This window comes from Diuraphis noxia, unplaced genomic scaffold, assembly GCF_037042655.1.
Source record: "Diuraphis noxia isolate RWA-SAM2 unplaced genomic scaffold, SU_Dnox_SAM2 contig0004, whole genome shotgun sequence".
Taxonomy (NCBI): domain Eukaryota; kingdom Metazoa; phylum Arthropoda; class Insecta; order Hemiptera; family Aphididae; genus Diuraphis; species Diuraphis noxia.
Genome location: NW_028301714.1, coordinates 32,054,145 through 32,072,532, shown reverse-complemented (window position 1 = coordinate 32,072,532; position 18,388 = coordinate 32,054,145). Strand labels below are relative to the sequence as shown.

At 27.6% G+C, this 18,388-nt stretch overlaps 1 protein-coding gene across 1 annotated transcript; it reads left to right on the top strand.

The window, feature by feature from the left end:
* The first annotated feature begins 9,744 nt into the window (after window positions 1-9,744).
* Window positions 9,745-16,634, top strand: Pdcd4 (Programmed cell death 4). Its single transcript, XM_089227205.1, has 8 exons — window positions 9,745-10,405; window positions 12,575-12,735; window positions 13,386-13,487; window positions 13,548-13,825; window positions 13,895-14,117; window positions 14,211-14,321; window positions 14,381-14,520; window positions 14,599-16,634. The coding sequence occupies exons 1-8, from the start codon at window positions 10,123-10,125 to the stop codon at window positions 14,654-14,656; spliced, it is 1,356 nt and encodes a 451-aa protein (XP_089083331.1). The 5' UTR covers window positions 9,745-10,122; the 3' UTR covers window positions 14,657-16,634.
* The last annotated feature ends 1,754 nt before the right edge of the window (window positions 16,635-18,388 follow it).

The window sequence follows — 18,388 nt, the reverse complement described above, 5'->3', positions numbered from 1 at the left end:
CCTATGGAGTAACGATAGCCAACAGTGATATAAGCCAAGTAGGTAGGTACTAATGGGGCTAGGTAAATTGAGTCCGAGATAAGTTTGGTACATTTTGAAAGCGGTAAATTGAGTCCTGGGGAAAAATAGGTAGTAGGTAAGTTGAGTCCCGGAAAAAATAAGGCAGTAGGTAATTTGTGCGCAGGGATTTTATTGCATAAAAAATAATTATATAATTAATAAAAATGCAATTAAAATGCATGTTGCTATATGCAAAATCATATACATGCAGTCAATGAATGACTACAAATCACAAATAAAAATTTTAAAGTGCACATTTTTAAATTTTAAATGCATATAAATCGTTTTTCCCTGCGACTCAAATTACCTACTGCCTTATTTTTTCTGGGACTCAACTTACCTACTACCTATTTTTCCCCGGGAGTCAATTTACCGAGTTTGGGTCATTTGGAACTCAATTTACCAACCCCGGTACTAACTAGGTTAGATTACACTATTGTAAAAATTATTGGTTGGTTAAATCTTTTTTGATGGAGTTTACAAACGAAATTCTATATAGCCGCGATTCAACACGCACAAAAACTGAGAACGATAATTGTTTTTAATTAAACTTGAGATTAATCAATGAAAATTATAGAAATTTACCAAAATACATTAAAAAACATAGCCCATTGGGAACATATAGATCAGGGGTCACCAATTGGCGGCCCGTGTACGAATTCAAGAGAAAAGTGTGAAAACCGTTAATATTATACTACCTATTCTGGTGTTGTGATTTATTTTTTTGTATATTGGTTTTTACCAACGTCTACAATTTTGATGGCTGAACAATTTCGAGATTCCTAAGATGTGGCCCTTGTGACCCTTCAAAAATATTAATTGGTGATCCTTGATCTACCTAGTTTATCGTTGTCTGATGACTGATACAATATTAATATTATTGCTCAAGACTCAAGTACAACATTAAATCTAAACAGTAAACTAGTTTAAAAAAAACCATAACAATTTAAAAACTTCGTTTTGAAATGTAATAATTATATAATCGACTGCTATTTAACGCCATTTGATTCATCAGTCCTCGTAATAGTCTTTAGATTTTTCTGGGATATTGATACTTCTTATTTTAAAACAAATGTTATCTGTTTGAATTCGTTTCATAATATTGAGCCACAACTATATATTTTTGGTTTTCTTTGTGGGAATATCTTCTGAATATTTAAATATTTGTAGGAAAATGGAAATAATTTTAGTTCAAAGGGTAAAAGAAATTGAAGTCCAGCCTATTTTTTATTTTGGAGGAAAATGGACCTACCCATCCATCTTGCATGAGATTTTATTTGTATGAAGTAAACGTTATAAAAAATATATTCTGTACTTATTAATGTTTTTGCCATTAAATAGACAAGATTGGTGCTTCATTATATATATATATAATAATAATACTTTCAAATATATATATAAAGTACTTATAATATACACATTTTCTTTTCTAGGTTCTACTGTAATATTTGTATATACTATGGGAGATCTAGAACATTATTTATGATATATTGCACTATTGCAAAACAATTTTATCTTTAAAAGATTACAAATATTAAAAAAAAAAATTAAATTGTTGTAAAATGAATAAAGACATTTTTTATAAATTTAAAATAATTTTCAATGAAATTTAAAGATCAAAATAATGTTAACTGATTTTAGAATGGCGGAGTAATACTATTATATATTATAATTTATAAGGTACATCGTACATACATAAGTAGGTATTACATAAATATTAAATACTAAATGACGTATATATTATATATATATTATATTTTACTTCTATTACATACATTGCATATTCTTTTTAAATTTACAAATGTACCTATGCATATTATAATTTGTAATGGTATTACAACATAGCCATTATATTCATTCAAATCGTTTTTGTCAATAATATATTATTGTCATAATTTTAACAATATACATTTATCGACTAGACATATTTCAGTTAATGAATTATTTATTTCCGAAAACTATATATAGGGCGGAACAGAAAATATATTTGTATGAAATAGGTAGCTTTTGTTACAATCAATACCTTAAAAAATGTTTATATTTATAATTTATAGCTATTTGCACAGTTTCGCTAAACTGATGTTAAATTTTATTTTATATTTTAATACCAAAAAACTTAAATTTGATAATTTTTTTTTTCCAAAAATTTAAAATAGTTGATTTTTAGTAAAATTATGATGGTGAAAAAATTCATTTAAGTTATGTAATTCATATTTCACTATTTTTTCAATTTAAATATTTTTGTGGAGACACTAATTTGAAAAGTAATAACATTTTTCAAAATATTATTTTCGGTAATTTCTAGATAGAATTACGAATTAAATCTTAACTTATTTATCGCCACTATAATTTTATTTTCATACATTTAACTAATATAAATGTTCGATTTTTATGTTGGCAAAAACTTCTATAATGTAGGTAATATCTAGAAAAGTATAAACACATTTTATTTAAGTATGTTTAAGTAAACATTACGGTTGCAATAAGAATTTATCGAAAGAAAAATCAATACCTAGTCAAAACGAAATCATATCTCGAGTTAACGATAACCATACACTATTATTATATATAGACATGTGCAATATAGTTTACGGCTAGGTGTATTGTGATTATCAAATGACAAATATAGGTACAATATAGTGCGGGTAAGTGTGAACAGTAGCCAACAACGTCATTACGTCAAATTTTGAAATAACTGTATTTTTTGAATCGATTATTCAAAACAAAAAGCTTATATGCTGAAGTTAATTATAAAAATAGTTTAATAGGTACATATTATCTGCAGGTAGTGAATAACATACGAGTGGCTACATTGGAGTTATATAATCAATAAAAGCAGTATCAAGATTTATACAAATTATACATGTAATAAATTCTACACATTTTCTATTTTGAATTTCGTTAAATTAAAATTAAATAAAATTAAAATTTTACTATATTTGCATTGAAAAAAAATACAGTGAAAACTCTTTATAACGAAACTCGTTACAACGAAAAACTATATATTACGTAAATAACATTAAGTTAACTTATAAATTATAATGGTTGGTTTGATTTAAAACCTATTAATTATTCTTTATTACAAAAACTCTAAATAACGAAAGAAATCACATAGTCCCTTCAGATTTGTTATAGAGAGTTTTCACCTACGTATCGAAAAAAAAAGTTTAATTACCTACATAAAAAAATTTGATACCTATTCATTAGAAAAAGAGTTATTTCATTCTTCAATTCTTCCTATTACAGTGTTACGTCCTGTATATAAGTGTATAATGTTTAAAATGTAAATATATATTAGCTGTTATATCTAGGTATTATATCAATACTACGTGTAGGAATAAAATGCTTTAAAATATACACTTCGTTTTTTGACCTTGTTTGCTAATTCTCATCAGAATAAAAATTGTTTTCAATTGTATGATGATGGATACCATATTTTATTTAAACTGTATTTCCATTATTATTAAATTTTGTATTAAAATCAAATAATTACTCTGTTTTGGTTTAAAAAGAGTTTATATTTGGTCATTGGCGCAAATAGGTGGGGGACTTGGTCCCCCCAGTTCAAAAGTCAGCAATTAGTACTAAGCATATATAATTTTTAGAAAATATTATAGGAGGGGCTTTAGTCCCCCCAAAATAATTTGTCTATTTGCGCCTATATGTATTTGGTATAAACTATAATAACTTACAAGGTATATCGTTATATATAAGTTTCTAACACACGTGAGTACCTAAATCAATTATTGTCCGAAACAAATAACAAACTAGCGTACAAGTTACTTGGAGGTGCTTGCCCATCCAATATTAAAACTATCCTCTCCAAAAATGTGAATTTTAATTGAAATATTAAATCCTTCATAATAGTTATCTGACTTATGCATAATTCAGTAAACGCTGTTTTAAGAAATTATTTTTTAAACTTTAAACAACTATTCATCGAGTTTTTTCCATAGTACCTATATAATAGATATCGGATCCTTCAATAGAACATAATAGCTTATAGCTAAGTATGTCGTCGTGTCCGTCCATCCGTTTACCATTAGGTACCAGTAAACAAAAAGGTACCAAAATATAAAAGTTAACAAATTCTTTTTTAATCGTACATAATAATAGGTATGTAGATACGAATATAATAATTCCCAAAACAAATAACACTATAATGACACCCGTTGCTCCTGAAGTTAAGATCAATACGACGCCCGTCTCATTCGGCCGACCGAATCGAACGTGCAGCAATCAAACCGCGATTTCGCCAATCCTCTGAGACTCCGTTCTATGTTGAAACGGACGAAGCGACTTGTCGTATACTGACTTATACCTAGGTTATAAGATTGTTATACTGCGAATCCTATTATGATTTACAGAAATAAACGTTTTGGTATGTTACGAATTAAATTGATTTTTATTTGATATTTCATTTTTGATTCGTGATAGACGTGATTATATATGTATAGTTAATAATACTATACGTATGGGAACCGGGAACCTGAGTGAATAATTCACACGAAAAAAACATATAAAAATTATAAAGTTATAAGAATCATGCATGAAAATATTGTAGTAAACAATATAATAATGAATGATAAATACTGAACAATTATTTTTCATTCGATTTTCTTATGGTACCTACATTTAGTTTATAGACTATGCAGTTATTACTTCGATATTTTTTTGCTCAATTTTTATTTTTTAATACGTTGCAATATATCGTCTATCATTTTTACTTTTTAACAGACAACAGACATATGCATAAAAAAACTGAGACATCAAATTACATCCGTATATTTCATTCAGAAAACGTGAATTGATTTTTTTATGACTTGTAACTACACGTATGGAGAATTAATAATCGGCATTATTAAAATATAATACATTTTTATGATTCACGACCTTAGAATATTAATTCAGAATTGCTTTTATTAGTTTAATAACTATTAATTGTATTGTTATTTTAATTATTTAACCGTAAAATAAGCACAGCTTCGTAGTTTTCTTCATTAAAATAGTGGATCGAGATTACATACAATACCAACTTACAATTATAAAGTATACCCAATGTTATAGTCTTACTATGTTGGTATATAATTTTATTATGAAATAGATACTACCTATATGGGTTATAAATTATTAAATATTATAATATTAAATTTACGGTTCAAGCATGTTCTGTTTCTAAATTCTAAATATCTCGATGAACCAATTGAAACAACAAAATGCATTTATTAAACCGTATAATACAAACATTATTTATTTGTTAACTCGTGTATACTATATATTATACTATATTATATAATAAGTCATCATTAATAAACATAATGGTGTCCGCTATTCAGAGGGGAGGGGGGAGGGTAAATTCTCGATAACTAAAAAAAATAATTAACAATTACATATTTTATTATTTATGTAATATTTATAATCAATGATACTTCTATATTTCTATTATTTTGATGCAAATATTAATTATAGTTATTATTATTTAAAATTATATGAAAAATGCAGTTATTTTAACTTGTTTAGACCTTGATGCATCGTAATTTTGTATATCAAGGCATTTTATAATTCAACTGCGTTAGAGACAATACGTTTACGAATACGTTCGTATATATATGTAATGGAATCACAAACATAACTAAATACGAATAGGAAATAGCAGCGGCGTAGCCAGGATTTTTTTTTGGGGGAGGGGGGCTGATCAATTTTTTACACAGCGGTGCATTAAATACCTATTAGCACGGCCGAAGCTATAGAAAACTAACAAAATAAAGATGACAATTTAAAATTAGTAAAATACAATTTAAGACTTTTTGAGTGAATATTGTAGACCATTGAAATAATTTTTAAATTTTATTAAAATTTCAGGGGGGCTGCAGCCCCCTCAGCCCTCCCCCTGGCTACGCCACTGGGAAATAGTAAAGTAGGATACTTCACAGAAGATAAACTAGAAAAATATTTTAATCGACGCGATAATGGACAGATAAGATTAACTTAAAACTATAATAGATGGATAGATATTTATTATTTATAAAGGCATTCCACGATTATTCTATATTTTAGAATTGTCAAAATCAAAATAAAATTACCATAAAAGTGTTCGTTATTTAGAGTGTCCGGTATTTAGAGTGGCCGGTATTTAGGGGTTTTCTTGTATAATAATAATGAAAATATCCCATTTTCGAAAAAATGTCCGCCATTTGGAGGTATCGGTTAAGGAAGGTTTCACTGTATACACTCTATTACGTTGGTGTATATTTCCTAAAAATTTATCATACTTCAATAAACACAATTTCAAACCATTGACGAATGACTGCAGACTTACATTTATTGAGTTTTCAAATAGATAGCCGATCAACGATAATTCAAAATATTACTTCCTAGTTCAATAAGTTTTCATTTATAAAAGAGCAAATCTGGTACTATATATATAGTTGAGTTTCATGAACTGATTGTAAAAAGATCCAGTTTTTTTTAAAATTCTTCTAATTTTCTTTCGCCTTCTCTCTCGACTATTTGGGGTCGGTCACCCTGGTCCACAATTTCCAATTATTATTTTTTGATTCTGATTATAAAATATAAAAAAAGCGGGTAAGTCGTGTATGTCGCTCTGCTGTACAGTAGGTTACAAGTGGGTTACTGTAATGGATGGAATTAAATTTGAATCCAATGATATTATATCATTGTATACGAAAAACGATTCTGAGCGAAGACGGTTTATCTGTCTAGGATATATTATAGATTATTAAAAATTTTCAAATCTTAGTTTTAAAAAGAAAATTTTTTATGAATTTCTAGTTTGAAATAATTTGCGAATTTTCGTGATTTTTACATATGTTGTCAAAATTCAAACTTTGAATGCTTGTAAAAAAAAAATTGTGGCTACGCATTTCTTTTATTTTTCAATTTTTATTGTAAAAATATATTATGAGCCTTGTATTAAATTTTCAAATCTTAGATATAAAAAGAAAATTTTTTATGAATTTCTAGCTTAAAATAATTTTTGTATTTTCATGATTTTTACATAATATGTTGTCAAAACTCAAACTTTGAATGCTTAAAAAAAAAATTGTGGCTACGCATTTCTTTTATTTTTCAATTTTTATTGTAAAAATATATTATGAGCCTTGTATTAAATTTTCAAATCTTAGATATAAAAAGAAAATTTTTTATGAATTTCTAGCTTAAAATAATTTCTGTATTTTCGTGATTTTTACATAATATGTTGTCAAAACTCAAACTTTGAATGCTTAAAAAAAAATTGTGACTATGTATTCCTTTTATTTTGCAACTGCTATTGTAAAAATATGTTAGGAGCCTTGTATTAAATTTTCAAATCTTAGAATTAAAAAGGAAAACTTTTATGAATTTCTATCTAAGATAATTTGAACATTGCCGTAATTTTTACGTATTTAGTCAAAATTTGAACTTTAAATGCTTATAAAAAAAAATTGTGCCTACGAATTTTTAATATTTTTTAACTTCTATTGTTACAATGTGTTAGAAGCCTTGTATTAAATTTTCAAGCTTTTCTACCGAACAAATAAATTTTTATCGATATTTATAGAAAAAAAAACTAATAAAGTTGAAAAATTAAAATGTCAGTAAACAGCTCAAAACAAATCTAAATATTTTGAAATTTTATCAAATATATAACACGCCTATATAAACATTCAGTCAAAATTTCAAGTATCTGTGGTAATTTGTTTTAGAGTTACACCAAAATAAGGAAATCGCTAAAAGTGAAAATCCAATGTTGTAAAAATTTAAATTTCAAATGCTCATAAAAATTTAATTTGAATTTCAGGTGGAATTTTTATTTGTGATAAAGATTGAAAAACTTGTAAGGAATCTTGTACTAAATTTTTAAATCTTAGATTTAAAAAGAAATTTTTTTATGAATTTCTAGCTTAAATTAATTTGTGAATTTTCGTGATTTTTACGTATTTTGTCAAAATTCAAACTTTGAATGCTTATAAAAAAAATTGTGACTATGAATTTCTTTTATTTTTCAACTGCTATTGTAACAATATGTTAAGAGCCTTGTATTAAATTTTCAAGCTTTTCTGCCTAACAAATAAATTTTTATCGATATTAATTTAAAAAAAACTAATAATTATCGAAAATTTGAAATGCCTATGAATAGTTCAACTTAAGTCGAAATTTTTTGAAAATTGCATGGTGGATAGAATATACTTATATAAACATTAGGTGAAAATTGCATGTATCTATGGTCATTTGTTTTAAAGTTACATCAAAAACCAAAATCGATTTTGTCGAAAAATGAGTGTGCGTAAAATTTCCCGTTTTTCCCTTAACTTTTAGTTTGTTTTTCTCAATTATTTAAAAAAGTATTAAGAATTTTTTACTTTTGACCCCCCCAAAGTACCAACTAGATTCACTTTCTGATCGAACGAGGTACTGAAGTCAAAAATCGAAGCATTTTTACTGTCCCAAAACGTGATGACAGACACAAAAAAAAAAAAAAAAAAAAAACACACATCATGGTAAAATCAATACATTCATCGCTCCGCTCAGAATCTAAAATTTAAATTTATGTTGCTGCCAAAACCACAATATTTTCATTTCAGCTAAAAAAAAAATGATTTAATTTTTGTTTTTGCCAAATCAAGTAGAAGGTATTCGATTATATTTTGGTGTAAATGGATTCAACCGTATTAAGATGATTGAACGAATACGTTTTTTAGTAATTCACTGTTTATAATATTATTAATTTATTACAATCTATACCTTTTGAGTTTTAAAAACAACATCTCAATATTACACAATTGCCATTACTCATTAGTCATTATACTATATTAATAATATAATTTATTTAATTTAAAAAACCTTGTAGGTATTATTGATTTTTCAAAAAAAGGTTATTTTATGTGACTTTTCCCCGGGGCTTTTTGTTTCTACAAGAATTATGTAGATTCATAAGTTGAAATACTTGCAGTGCTACATATTATGTTACATGTCAGTACTTCACTCTTTCAACGTCGTACATTTTATGCACCAATGATTTATAAATGTACATGCCAATAATTATAATGTATAAATTACAAAATGTCCTATATAACTATGTAAGGGTGTTATTAAAAATGTTGTATAAAAATACGAACGAACTGTAAAATATTATAAGATAGTAAAATATCAGAAGCATAAGTGGGTATTGAAAATCGAGTACTTTACAAAATATTAAAAAACAAATTATTATAACATTAAATTATTCAGCGGCAGCAGGTTGTCGAAAACGGCGCCGTCAAATCGCAATGGTTGACGTGCCGGGTGTCGGCGGCCGCTGTTTTCACACGAAAGCGTCAACAATAACAACAATAACAACAACAAACATTGGTAAACAAGCTATGTAGAGACGCATGCGCGGTGGTCACGGTGTTGGTACCCGCGCGCGTCACTGTCCCAACAACTTATGATGGTCTGGCGGAGTGGAACGGGATGATATTTTCTACTACGCAGTACGCACATTACGCACTTGCGCACGCACATGCAGGCGCGACACCGACGCGCTTCCGAATATTGGAACCTCCTTGTTTCCAGCGCTCGCCGGTACGTAGCGCGGTCGACCTTGACGGCTGTCACTGTTATTGTTTACATCGGGCCGCACAGCTGTGTCCAATCGGAACGCTCGGTTCGTCAACTGCGCAATTCCGTCTGGAAGCGGCAGTTTTGCTTTTGCGTATCGGCAGAGTGCCTCATCATCCTATCGGCTTTTTTTTCCATCGCACATATCGTCACCGTCGTCGGTTCCAACTACACTGTCTGTCAGCCATCATCGATTCCGTACCGTTTTTGTTTCGCACATACATCCCCTGTCTTTGTCCAATCAGCAGTTTTACAAACATTGTTTTATGTAGCAATATTTCGTTTTGAATTCGTTTTACGTACGCGATTCTCGTCTGTTTTATTCACAGTAAAGACTTGACGAACACGCCTAACCACTTCTTCCTCTTGCTCATCCCCGCCGAGTACGTGCGCAGCGTGGTGTCACACCAATACATTTACAGACATTCTAACGGTGTCGAGAAAAACATAACCGCCGACGCCATGGCCGAAGTCGACGACGCCGTCATCGACGTGGTAGCGTCCGAGGTGATCAATGGTTGTACCATCACCGGCGACAGCGACTATTCGGACAAGGCCGTGGACCCCACGTCCGCGGAGATGCGCGTTAAACGCAAGGCCAAACGCCTGGCCAAGTCCCTGTCACGGGACAGCGGCATCGTCAACGGGCATGGTGGCACAGCCACTGTGGTGCAGCTTAAGAGACGCTGGAAGAACAACAGGAAATCCAGGAACGGTTTCACCAAGAGAGGAGAAATCAAAAAGGGTAAAACGTCTTTCCGTTGTTTATCCGACACTAATGTTTTGTATATTAATATGATGTAATTTACACGTCGCGTAGTAATGCACACGTCATGACCATGTGCTTCTTGGAGACGCCGCGTCAGATCCCCAGACCGTATGAATTGTATGATCCGTTCCGTAGGTTTGGATTTCGTGTGTGTGGTGTGACATACCAGTCTCGGCTGCTGTTGGTGTCGAACGTGTGATTTTAAACGACCGTTTGGTATAGTTGGAACTTTAAACCGTTTTTAATATCGGTGATTCTATATATAGTCTCATAGGTATTATGTTCAGTTGGCATAATTAACGTTCAAATGACGTATGTATATGCACAAAACAGAATTTATAAATAGACTTGGTGAAAACAATTTATTCAACTTTAGGTGCTTCTGAACAAACAAATTTGATATAATTAGTTTTTAACATTACAACATTACATGTTATGTCTTGTGAAAAGTGTATGAAAGTTTGGATTAAAAATAAATTTAAATCACTTAAAAAAAAATGCTTTCAAGTGCATATGTCATTTGTGGTTTCTATAGTAAACTTATTTGTTTTGTTTTCATTTAATTATTTACAATAGTTTTTAGTGCACATAAACAAGAATTAATGATGTAAACTGCTATTAACTAAGATAATTAAAAACATTAATGAAAATAATCTATTGATAAGTTTTCTATTCAGACTATAATTTTAAGCTTTACCTATTTAAATTTTTTAATCAGTTTATTGAAGGTATTAATATTAAATAGATATTAGAATAAATTATAGTACAGTTATCTATTACCATTAGTAATTATCTCAATTTAAAGAAATTTATATGTTTATATAATTATAAATCATCAAAAAGATAATAAATATCAAAGTGCGTTTAAATAAAGTTATGACGTACATTTTAGTATTTAATTTTTGAAAACATAATATTTTTATCAAAGTTAAAGTAGGTAAATTAGCAGTTTATTTAATGATAACATTATATTATATTATATTATATTCTATTTAAGGATACAAGATAATTAAACATTTGCAATGATCGAATATTGCTGGGTTTATTTAATCTGTTTTAATACATTTATACTTTCTAAGAGAAAAAAAAATAATATTCTTCTGTAAAACAAAGATTTCTAACATAGATAAAAGTTACATTATGTAATTTATGTCCAGTGTGGGATACCTATGGTGTAAACACTGAATTAAATTAATAGTTGCTTTTAATTTATAACTATCTTTTGAGATTAAGAGGACGCCACACCCGCATGTGTTGTCTTTGCCGTACAAGTGCGTAGCATAGCAAATTTTACGATCAGCAGATCACGTTTATCTCCGTTATTTTAAAATTTAGAGTGAATTGACCTATTATAAAAATTAAAGGCAAGATTATTACCGAGTGCGTCCCATAGGCTTTTTATTATATTTTAATTTTAAAGCGAGTAATGAGTATTTTAAAATTGTAAATAATTTTTATATCTAAAAATACTCATAACTCGGCTTAAAATTAAAATATAATAAAAAGCCTATGAGATGCACTCGGTAATAATCTTGCCTTTAATTTTTATAATAGGTCAATTCACTCTAAATTTTAAAATAACGGAGATAAACGTGATCTGCTGAGCGTAAAATTTGCTATGCTACGCACTTGTATGACGGAGACAACACATGTGGGTTTGGCGTCCTCTTAAATAGAAATAAAGAGTTCATGTTAAAATACGGGATGATTTATGAAGCGTAAAACACTCATTATTTCAAAAAGTGTAAATGTTTTTGAAAATATAATTTTACATAGTTTCAAGTTGTTTACAAAACAACGTTTTTATTAAAAAATTATATTTTTAACATTTTTTTTTATCCCTATAATTTTTTTATTTTTTTACTTTATTGAATGACAACATGTAGTTTTAATTTGATATTCCAAAACAGAATATTTTTCTAAGTAATTTTATGTATAAAAATTGAATTTAGGGCAAGTAGTTTATGAGATATAGGTATTTAAATTTAGATGAAGCGGAGTAGAGTGGTATGGGGTTACTCCGCGACATATTTGTCCACTACTCTGCTCATCCAAATTTTAAATATTTATAACTCATAAACTGATTTGTTTGATCAGTGTATTAAAATTCAATGTATATTTAGAAAGATTTTTTTTGTTTATTAGGTGGTGCTGGTGGCAAAGGCGTTTGGGGAAAGTTAGGCGAAGAGAGTGATATCGATGCTGCTATTGATATGAAGGATCCTAATTATGATAGTGATTTGTTGGATGATGACAATATTGTGCTGAGAGAAATCACCCCAGAATCATCTGATGAAGAACTCAAGGTAATTGTTTAATTATTCTTAACTATTAAAAGATTGTTTAAATTATATTCCATCATATCACTAATTACATAAATGTCACAAGCTATACCTACTATTATTAAATGTTAGTATTATTGTTATCAAACTTGTCAGAGGTTAAAGTTGCTGATACATTTGAAATATGATAAATATTTATATCATAAAATGTTTTATTTAAAACTGGTACCTATTACAGCTTTAAAGATTGAGCTTATATCAGTTAATCTTTTGTGGGTATGATTAAAAACCGTTGATATTTTTTATAGCTTTGGAAGCTACACGTAAAGCTAATCATTTTTTGTGCTTGTATATCAATCTTTTTAAGTTATTAAAGGCTAGTCATTATAGAAATGCACAATTTTTCACAAAACTTGAAATCAGTTGTTTGAATTTGACTTATATGTATTTTAATATGATTTATAATAATAATATTTGACGAGATTTCAATAAGATATTTCCTATTTTATTAAAAAAAAAGTTACTGATAGTTATAGGGCTAGTTGTTTTTTTTCAAATTTAATGTACTACGACCACTACTATTGGCTTAATAACAATTAATAACAATTATTCTATAATTTTGACTTGTGCACAATGTTTTATTTATTAATAATTTTACTATTTTTTTTTTTTAGAATTCTATTACATTTAATATTCTCGAGTATTATGAACATGGTGATACTGATGAAGCAGCAATGACACTAAGCGAGCTAAACATAGTTAGCAAATGGCATTTGGTTAGTGTAATATTTTTCAATTGTAAAAAAACACGTTTATAAATCTTCATATTATTCTAGATAACTCAAGTTGCTGTTGAAGTAGCTCTCGAGCATAAACCATCACAGAGAGAAATGACTTCAGTATTGATATCAGATTTATATGGGCGTTTAATCAAGCAAAAGGAAATAGCCCAGGGATTTGATGTTATATTGGCTAATCTTCCTGATCTCATTCTTGATACTCCTGATGCTCCTATTGTTGTTGGTTTGTTCTTAGCCAGAACCATAGCAGATGACTGTCTCCCACCAAAAATAATAGACTTTTTTAAGGAGAAAAACTACAGTGATTTAGCAAAGTAAGTAAACTTAATATAACCAATTATGATACATAAATTAACTAATATACATTGTTTTATTATTTTCAGTCAAGCATTGATCAAGGCCCATAACTTGTTGAATATAAAACACGGACTGACCAGACTTGATAATGTTTGGGGTGTTGGTGGTAGCCTGAGACCAGTGCAGTATCTTGTGAGACAAATGAACATGCTTTTGGATGAATATTTATGTTCTGGTGATCTACAAGAGGCTATCAGATGTATTTTGGAATTGGAAGTACCACATTTCCATCATGAACTTGTTTATGAGGTTTTTAATATTTGTTTGAATATCAATATTTTAAGTTTACTATTATAACAAATTATAATATATATAATTTTATAATCCAAAATGTATTTCCAGGCTGTTATTGATGTTATTGAAGCTATGAATACTCATACTGAAGTTTCTATGTGCAAATTACTTAAAGCATTGTATGATGCTATTATTATAACTCCTGAAATGATGAATAAAGTATGAAAAACAACACAAAATATAATTTAGTCACTTATTTAAATTATAACTTTTTTTAGGGTTTTGATAGAGTATTTGATGTTCTTGATGATATATCAATTGATGTTCCATTAGCATCTGCTGTCCTTGAACGTTTTTTGGATAAGTGCATCAACGCTGGGATTTTGCAAAGGGATGTGTTGCTTAAAATACCAACTAGGTGCTTATTAATATTAATAAACTATTTGAATTTTATGTTATATTCATGATAACTATATTACAATTTTATAATTTTTAGAGCATCACGTAAACGATATGTATCTGAAGGTGATGGTGGTCGCCTCAAAGAAGCATAAAACAAATAAAAGAACCATTATCAGACCTATACTCCTCTTCTCCTCTACCTCTAGAGTACAGTATTTTTTTTTCTCAACTTGATTTGATTTGATTTTTTTTTTTGTCATTGTCATTATTTAATAAGATATTAATTATAAAATATAATTATATCATTAAAATTAAAATCGACCTTAGAATTTAACACTAATTTCCATATTCCAACACTACTTTTAGTAATGTAAGTAAAAATGTGTTATGGATATGCTAACAATTGTACTACTTAGCTGTATTATTATTGTTATTATGCCAGCTAAGTTATTGCTTATGAATGTTAAAGATATAATATATTATTAATACTTCAAGAATTTAGAATTGATTATAAGCAATATTAGTTGTCCCAATAATAACATGAATTTATCATTTATTAAATTATTATATTCATGTTTGACATATTAGTTTATACTGTACTCATTAGCATCACGTGGTCGAATGAATTAGGGAGTTCTTATTAAAATTTAAGGTACATTAAAAAAAAAAAACTTTCTTAACTATAAATTTTTTTTTAGATTGTACAATTCATTGGCTTTTGAGATAGTTTATGCAGATAATTTTTTTACTACTTTTTCATGTAAATTTATTCGACATTTTAAATTTATGTATTGTGTATTTTCCAAATTAGGAGAACCATTTTCTAAAATATTTGTAATGAAATATTGTATTCTGTTTAGTACAAAATTATATAATATAGATATTATGTATCATTCTTAAGCAATATTTTAATCATTATGCAAAAAGTACATTATTCCTATTGACCCTAATGATGTGTTTCATTAAATAACTATATTTAATATCAGAATAATTAACTATATTATACTCTGTTCAAGTTAAGTAACATATACTTAATGGAAATGTTAGCCACCTTCACTTAGTCCACCTGCATGCCTGCCGTGCAAAATGTCCACACACCTGGTCACAATTTTCACTACCAGGTGTGGTTCTTAACTTGATTGGAGTATACATGTAGTTATATTATAGGTGCTCCCTAAAAGCTTAATCGTGTGTTCAATTTACAAAATTAGCACATTTATAAAGAATTTTGTATATTTGATATTTATGTTATATTGATAAAATGATTTACTTTTTATATTTTACTATTGAAACAAACAAAAACATAATGTTACTTATTTTATCAGTTTAATTAATTAAATATATAGCTTAGTAGTTATATTTAAAACAATTTTTATGAATAATGCATATTTTTTTTTTAAGTGTAAAATTATTTTTTTTAATAAGATTATCAGTTTTATATCTTTATTGTACTTCATGCAGAGTATAACATATAACTGATTATTTTAATACTTACTTTTTTTATTTTAGAATAAAGAAAAACTTAAGTACAATAAAGTTTATACTTACCCAAGACAAGTGGAAAAAAATCTATACCCAACCAATTAAGATTAAAATTTAAAATGATATTTTAGGTTAAATATTTAAAGCATAAAATGTATTGTGTTTTAAGCCATACTTGTACTATATGTTTGCTTCCCAGACAAATATAATTACATACTTTTACCCCTTAACCAAATCACTAGTCAGCAAAAATATATTAAAATGTTTGAAAACTTGAAAAATTCAAAATATAAATATAATCTACAACTATTATATATGATACTTTGTACTTTTTACATCAATGTGTCTTAAGTCTTTTATATTTAAAATATAAACTCATAGTAAATTGCAGTTAATACTAATTTTATTTTTATTACTTAATTATAACATAGGTAATTACAAGATACCTAAGTCCTAAGAATATGGTTCTGGTGGTGTTTTCATTTAAGACCTGTTTAAATACAGTATTTATTTAGCTTATAGCATATTATTGTAAAACAACATTCTCTCTAAAAATGTATGTACGATTAGTGCAAGGAGTGAACACTTAAACTACATAATATGTGATTTATGTAATTGAATAAAATTATTATTTATTTAAATAGCTAACTTGAGATATTGTTTGTTTAAGACTGAACTATGAACACAATTTAGGAGTTTTTTTAAATTAAAAACCATAGTATTAATCATAAACTTGACAACAAAAATTGAATTCTTCATTTATTCAAAATAATTCATTGAATAGATTTATTTATAAACAATTGATAAACCAAAGATAATTAACGATTTAGAGTAAGCAAATTTAATGTACAAATATTTTCAAACCAATATTGTTTATTTGTAAAAACCAAAAGCTAATATCTCTGTAGAACCTGCGGTTATGGTATATACTTTTACTGGCTAAAAATTTACTCATACAATTTTGACTTGTGTCAAAAACTATTATTCTTAGATACCTTAAGGCTGAAAGATATTAGAATGGTTTAGACTTCTTACGAATACTGTTTCATGTTACGTCCAAGAGGTGGTGGTGACTTGTTGATCACATAACAGAAAATTGTATACTGAAACGCTCACCTAGTTCAAATCTGCAACAGTTCATTAAATACATTTATAAGATTTTATATAAATATATAGATAGATTACTCATTGTTCACATAAACTTATGATTGACAAATGACATTGTCAATCGTAACTTTTTACCTATGCAGAATAATAGTTTTTTAGCTCAATTGAAACTTCCAATGTATAATAATTCCTCATGTAACTACTCTACGAATAGTATGAGAAACTTGTACCTATTCATATTTATCTATATGACTGTATATTTTATAGGTACAATTACATAGTAAGTCGCACAACATAAAGATAAATATTTTAAAATCGTAAAACAATAGAACTGCCTTTGCCTATATTATTAGAGTTCGTCGTCGATAACTTTATTGTATTACACTATTAATTGCTGTTTATTTCTGATTAAAAATAGTTTATTTTGGATAATGCTAAGCTATAATATATATTACTGGCTACTGTACTATATTGGAACCTACTAAAATGTATAATAAAAATGGATAATTTAATACAAGGTTTAATCATAATATTCTTCGTAATGGAAGTTATACAAATTTAATATTAATAATAATACAAATATAATATATATTATACATACGATTTAGTCTGGTAACTTATAAAATAAATCAGTAGGTACTTATTATTTATTTATTGCAGATGATTATTGTAACATGTAATGGCTTTTTTAGTGGCAGCTAACTGTTAAAAGCATACGTTAGATTCCATAAAAAAAGCGTTAACCTTGTTACATAAGTATAAATAAAACACAGTCAAATATTGATACAAAATTAATTATTGAAAAACGTTAAAAATTATAATAATGACAATAAAATAACCGTCACGATGTGTTTATTACGAAATACTAATGATCAAAATGTACACCATGAACATCACTTTTTCATATCGTAAAGGAAATGGAGACATCCTGTTCGATAAATAAAAACCTATTAACGAGTTATCTTTCAGGAAAAAAAAATTGAAATCTGCCATGACTCAGATAATCCTATTTTTTCTCTAAAAAGTGACCGATATAGAATATTAAAATATATTATAATATATTTTATTGTTTATAATCTAAATGTATAATTTGTTATTCAACGAATGATAGGAATTTATAGAATATCACAATATGTCAAATGTAATACATTCGATTGTGAAATAATAAAATGTCGAAAATAGAAGATAATATTATATTACTGTATAATATATCATATTCGTAAGAACGTAGCGATTTATTTAACGAGTGACTAATCATTTCGAAAAGTATTTGATTTTTTGAAAATATTATTATT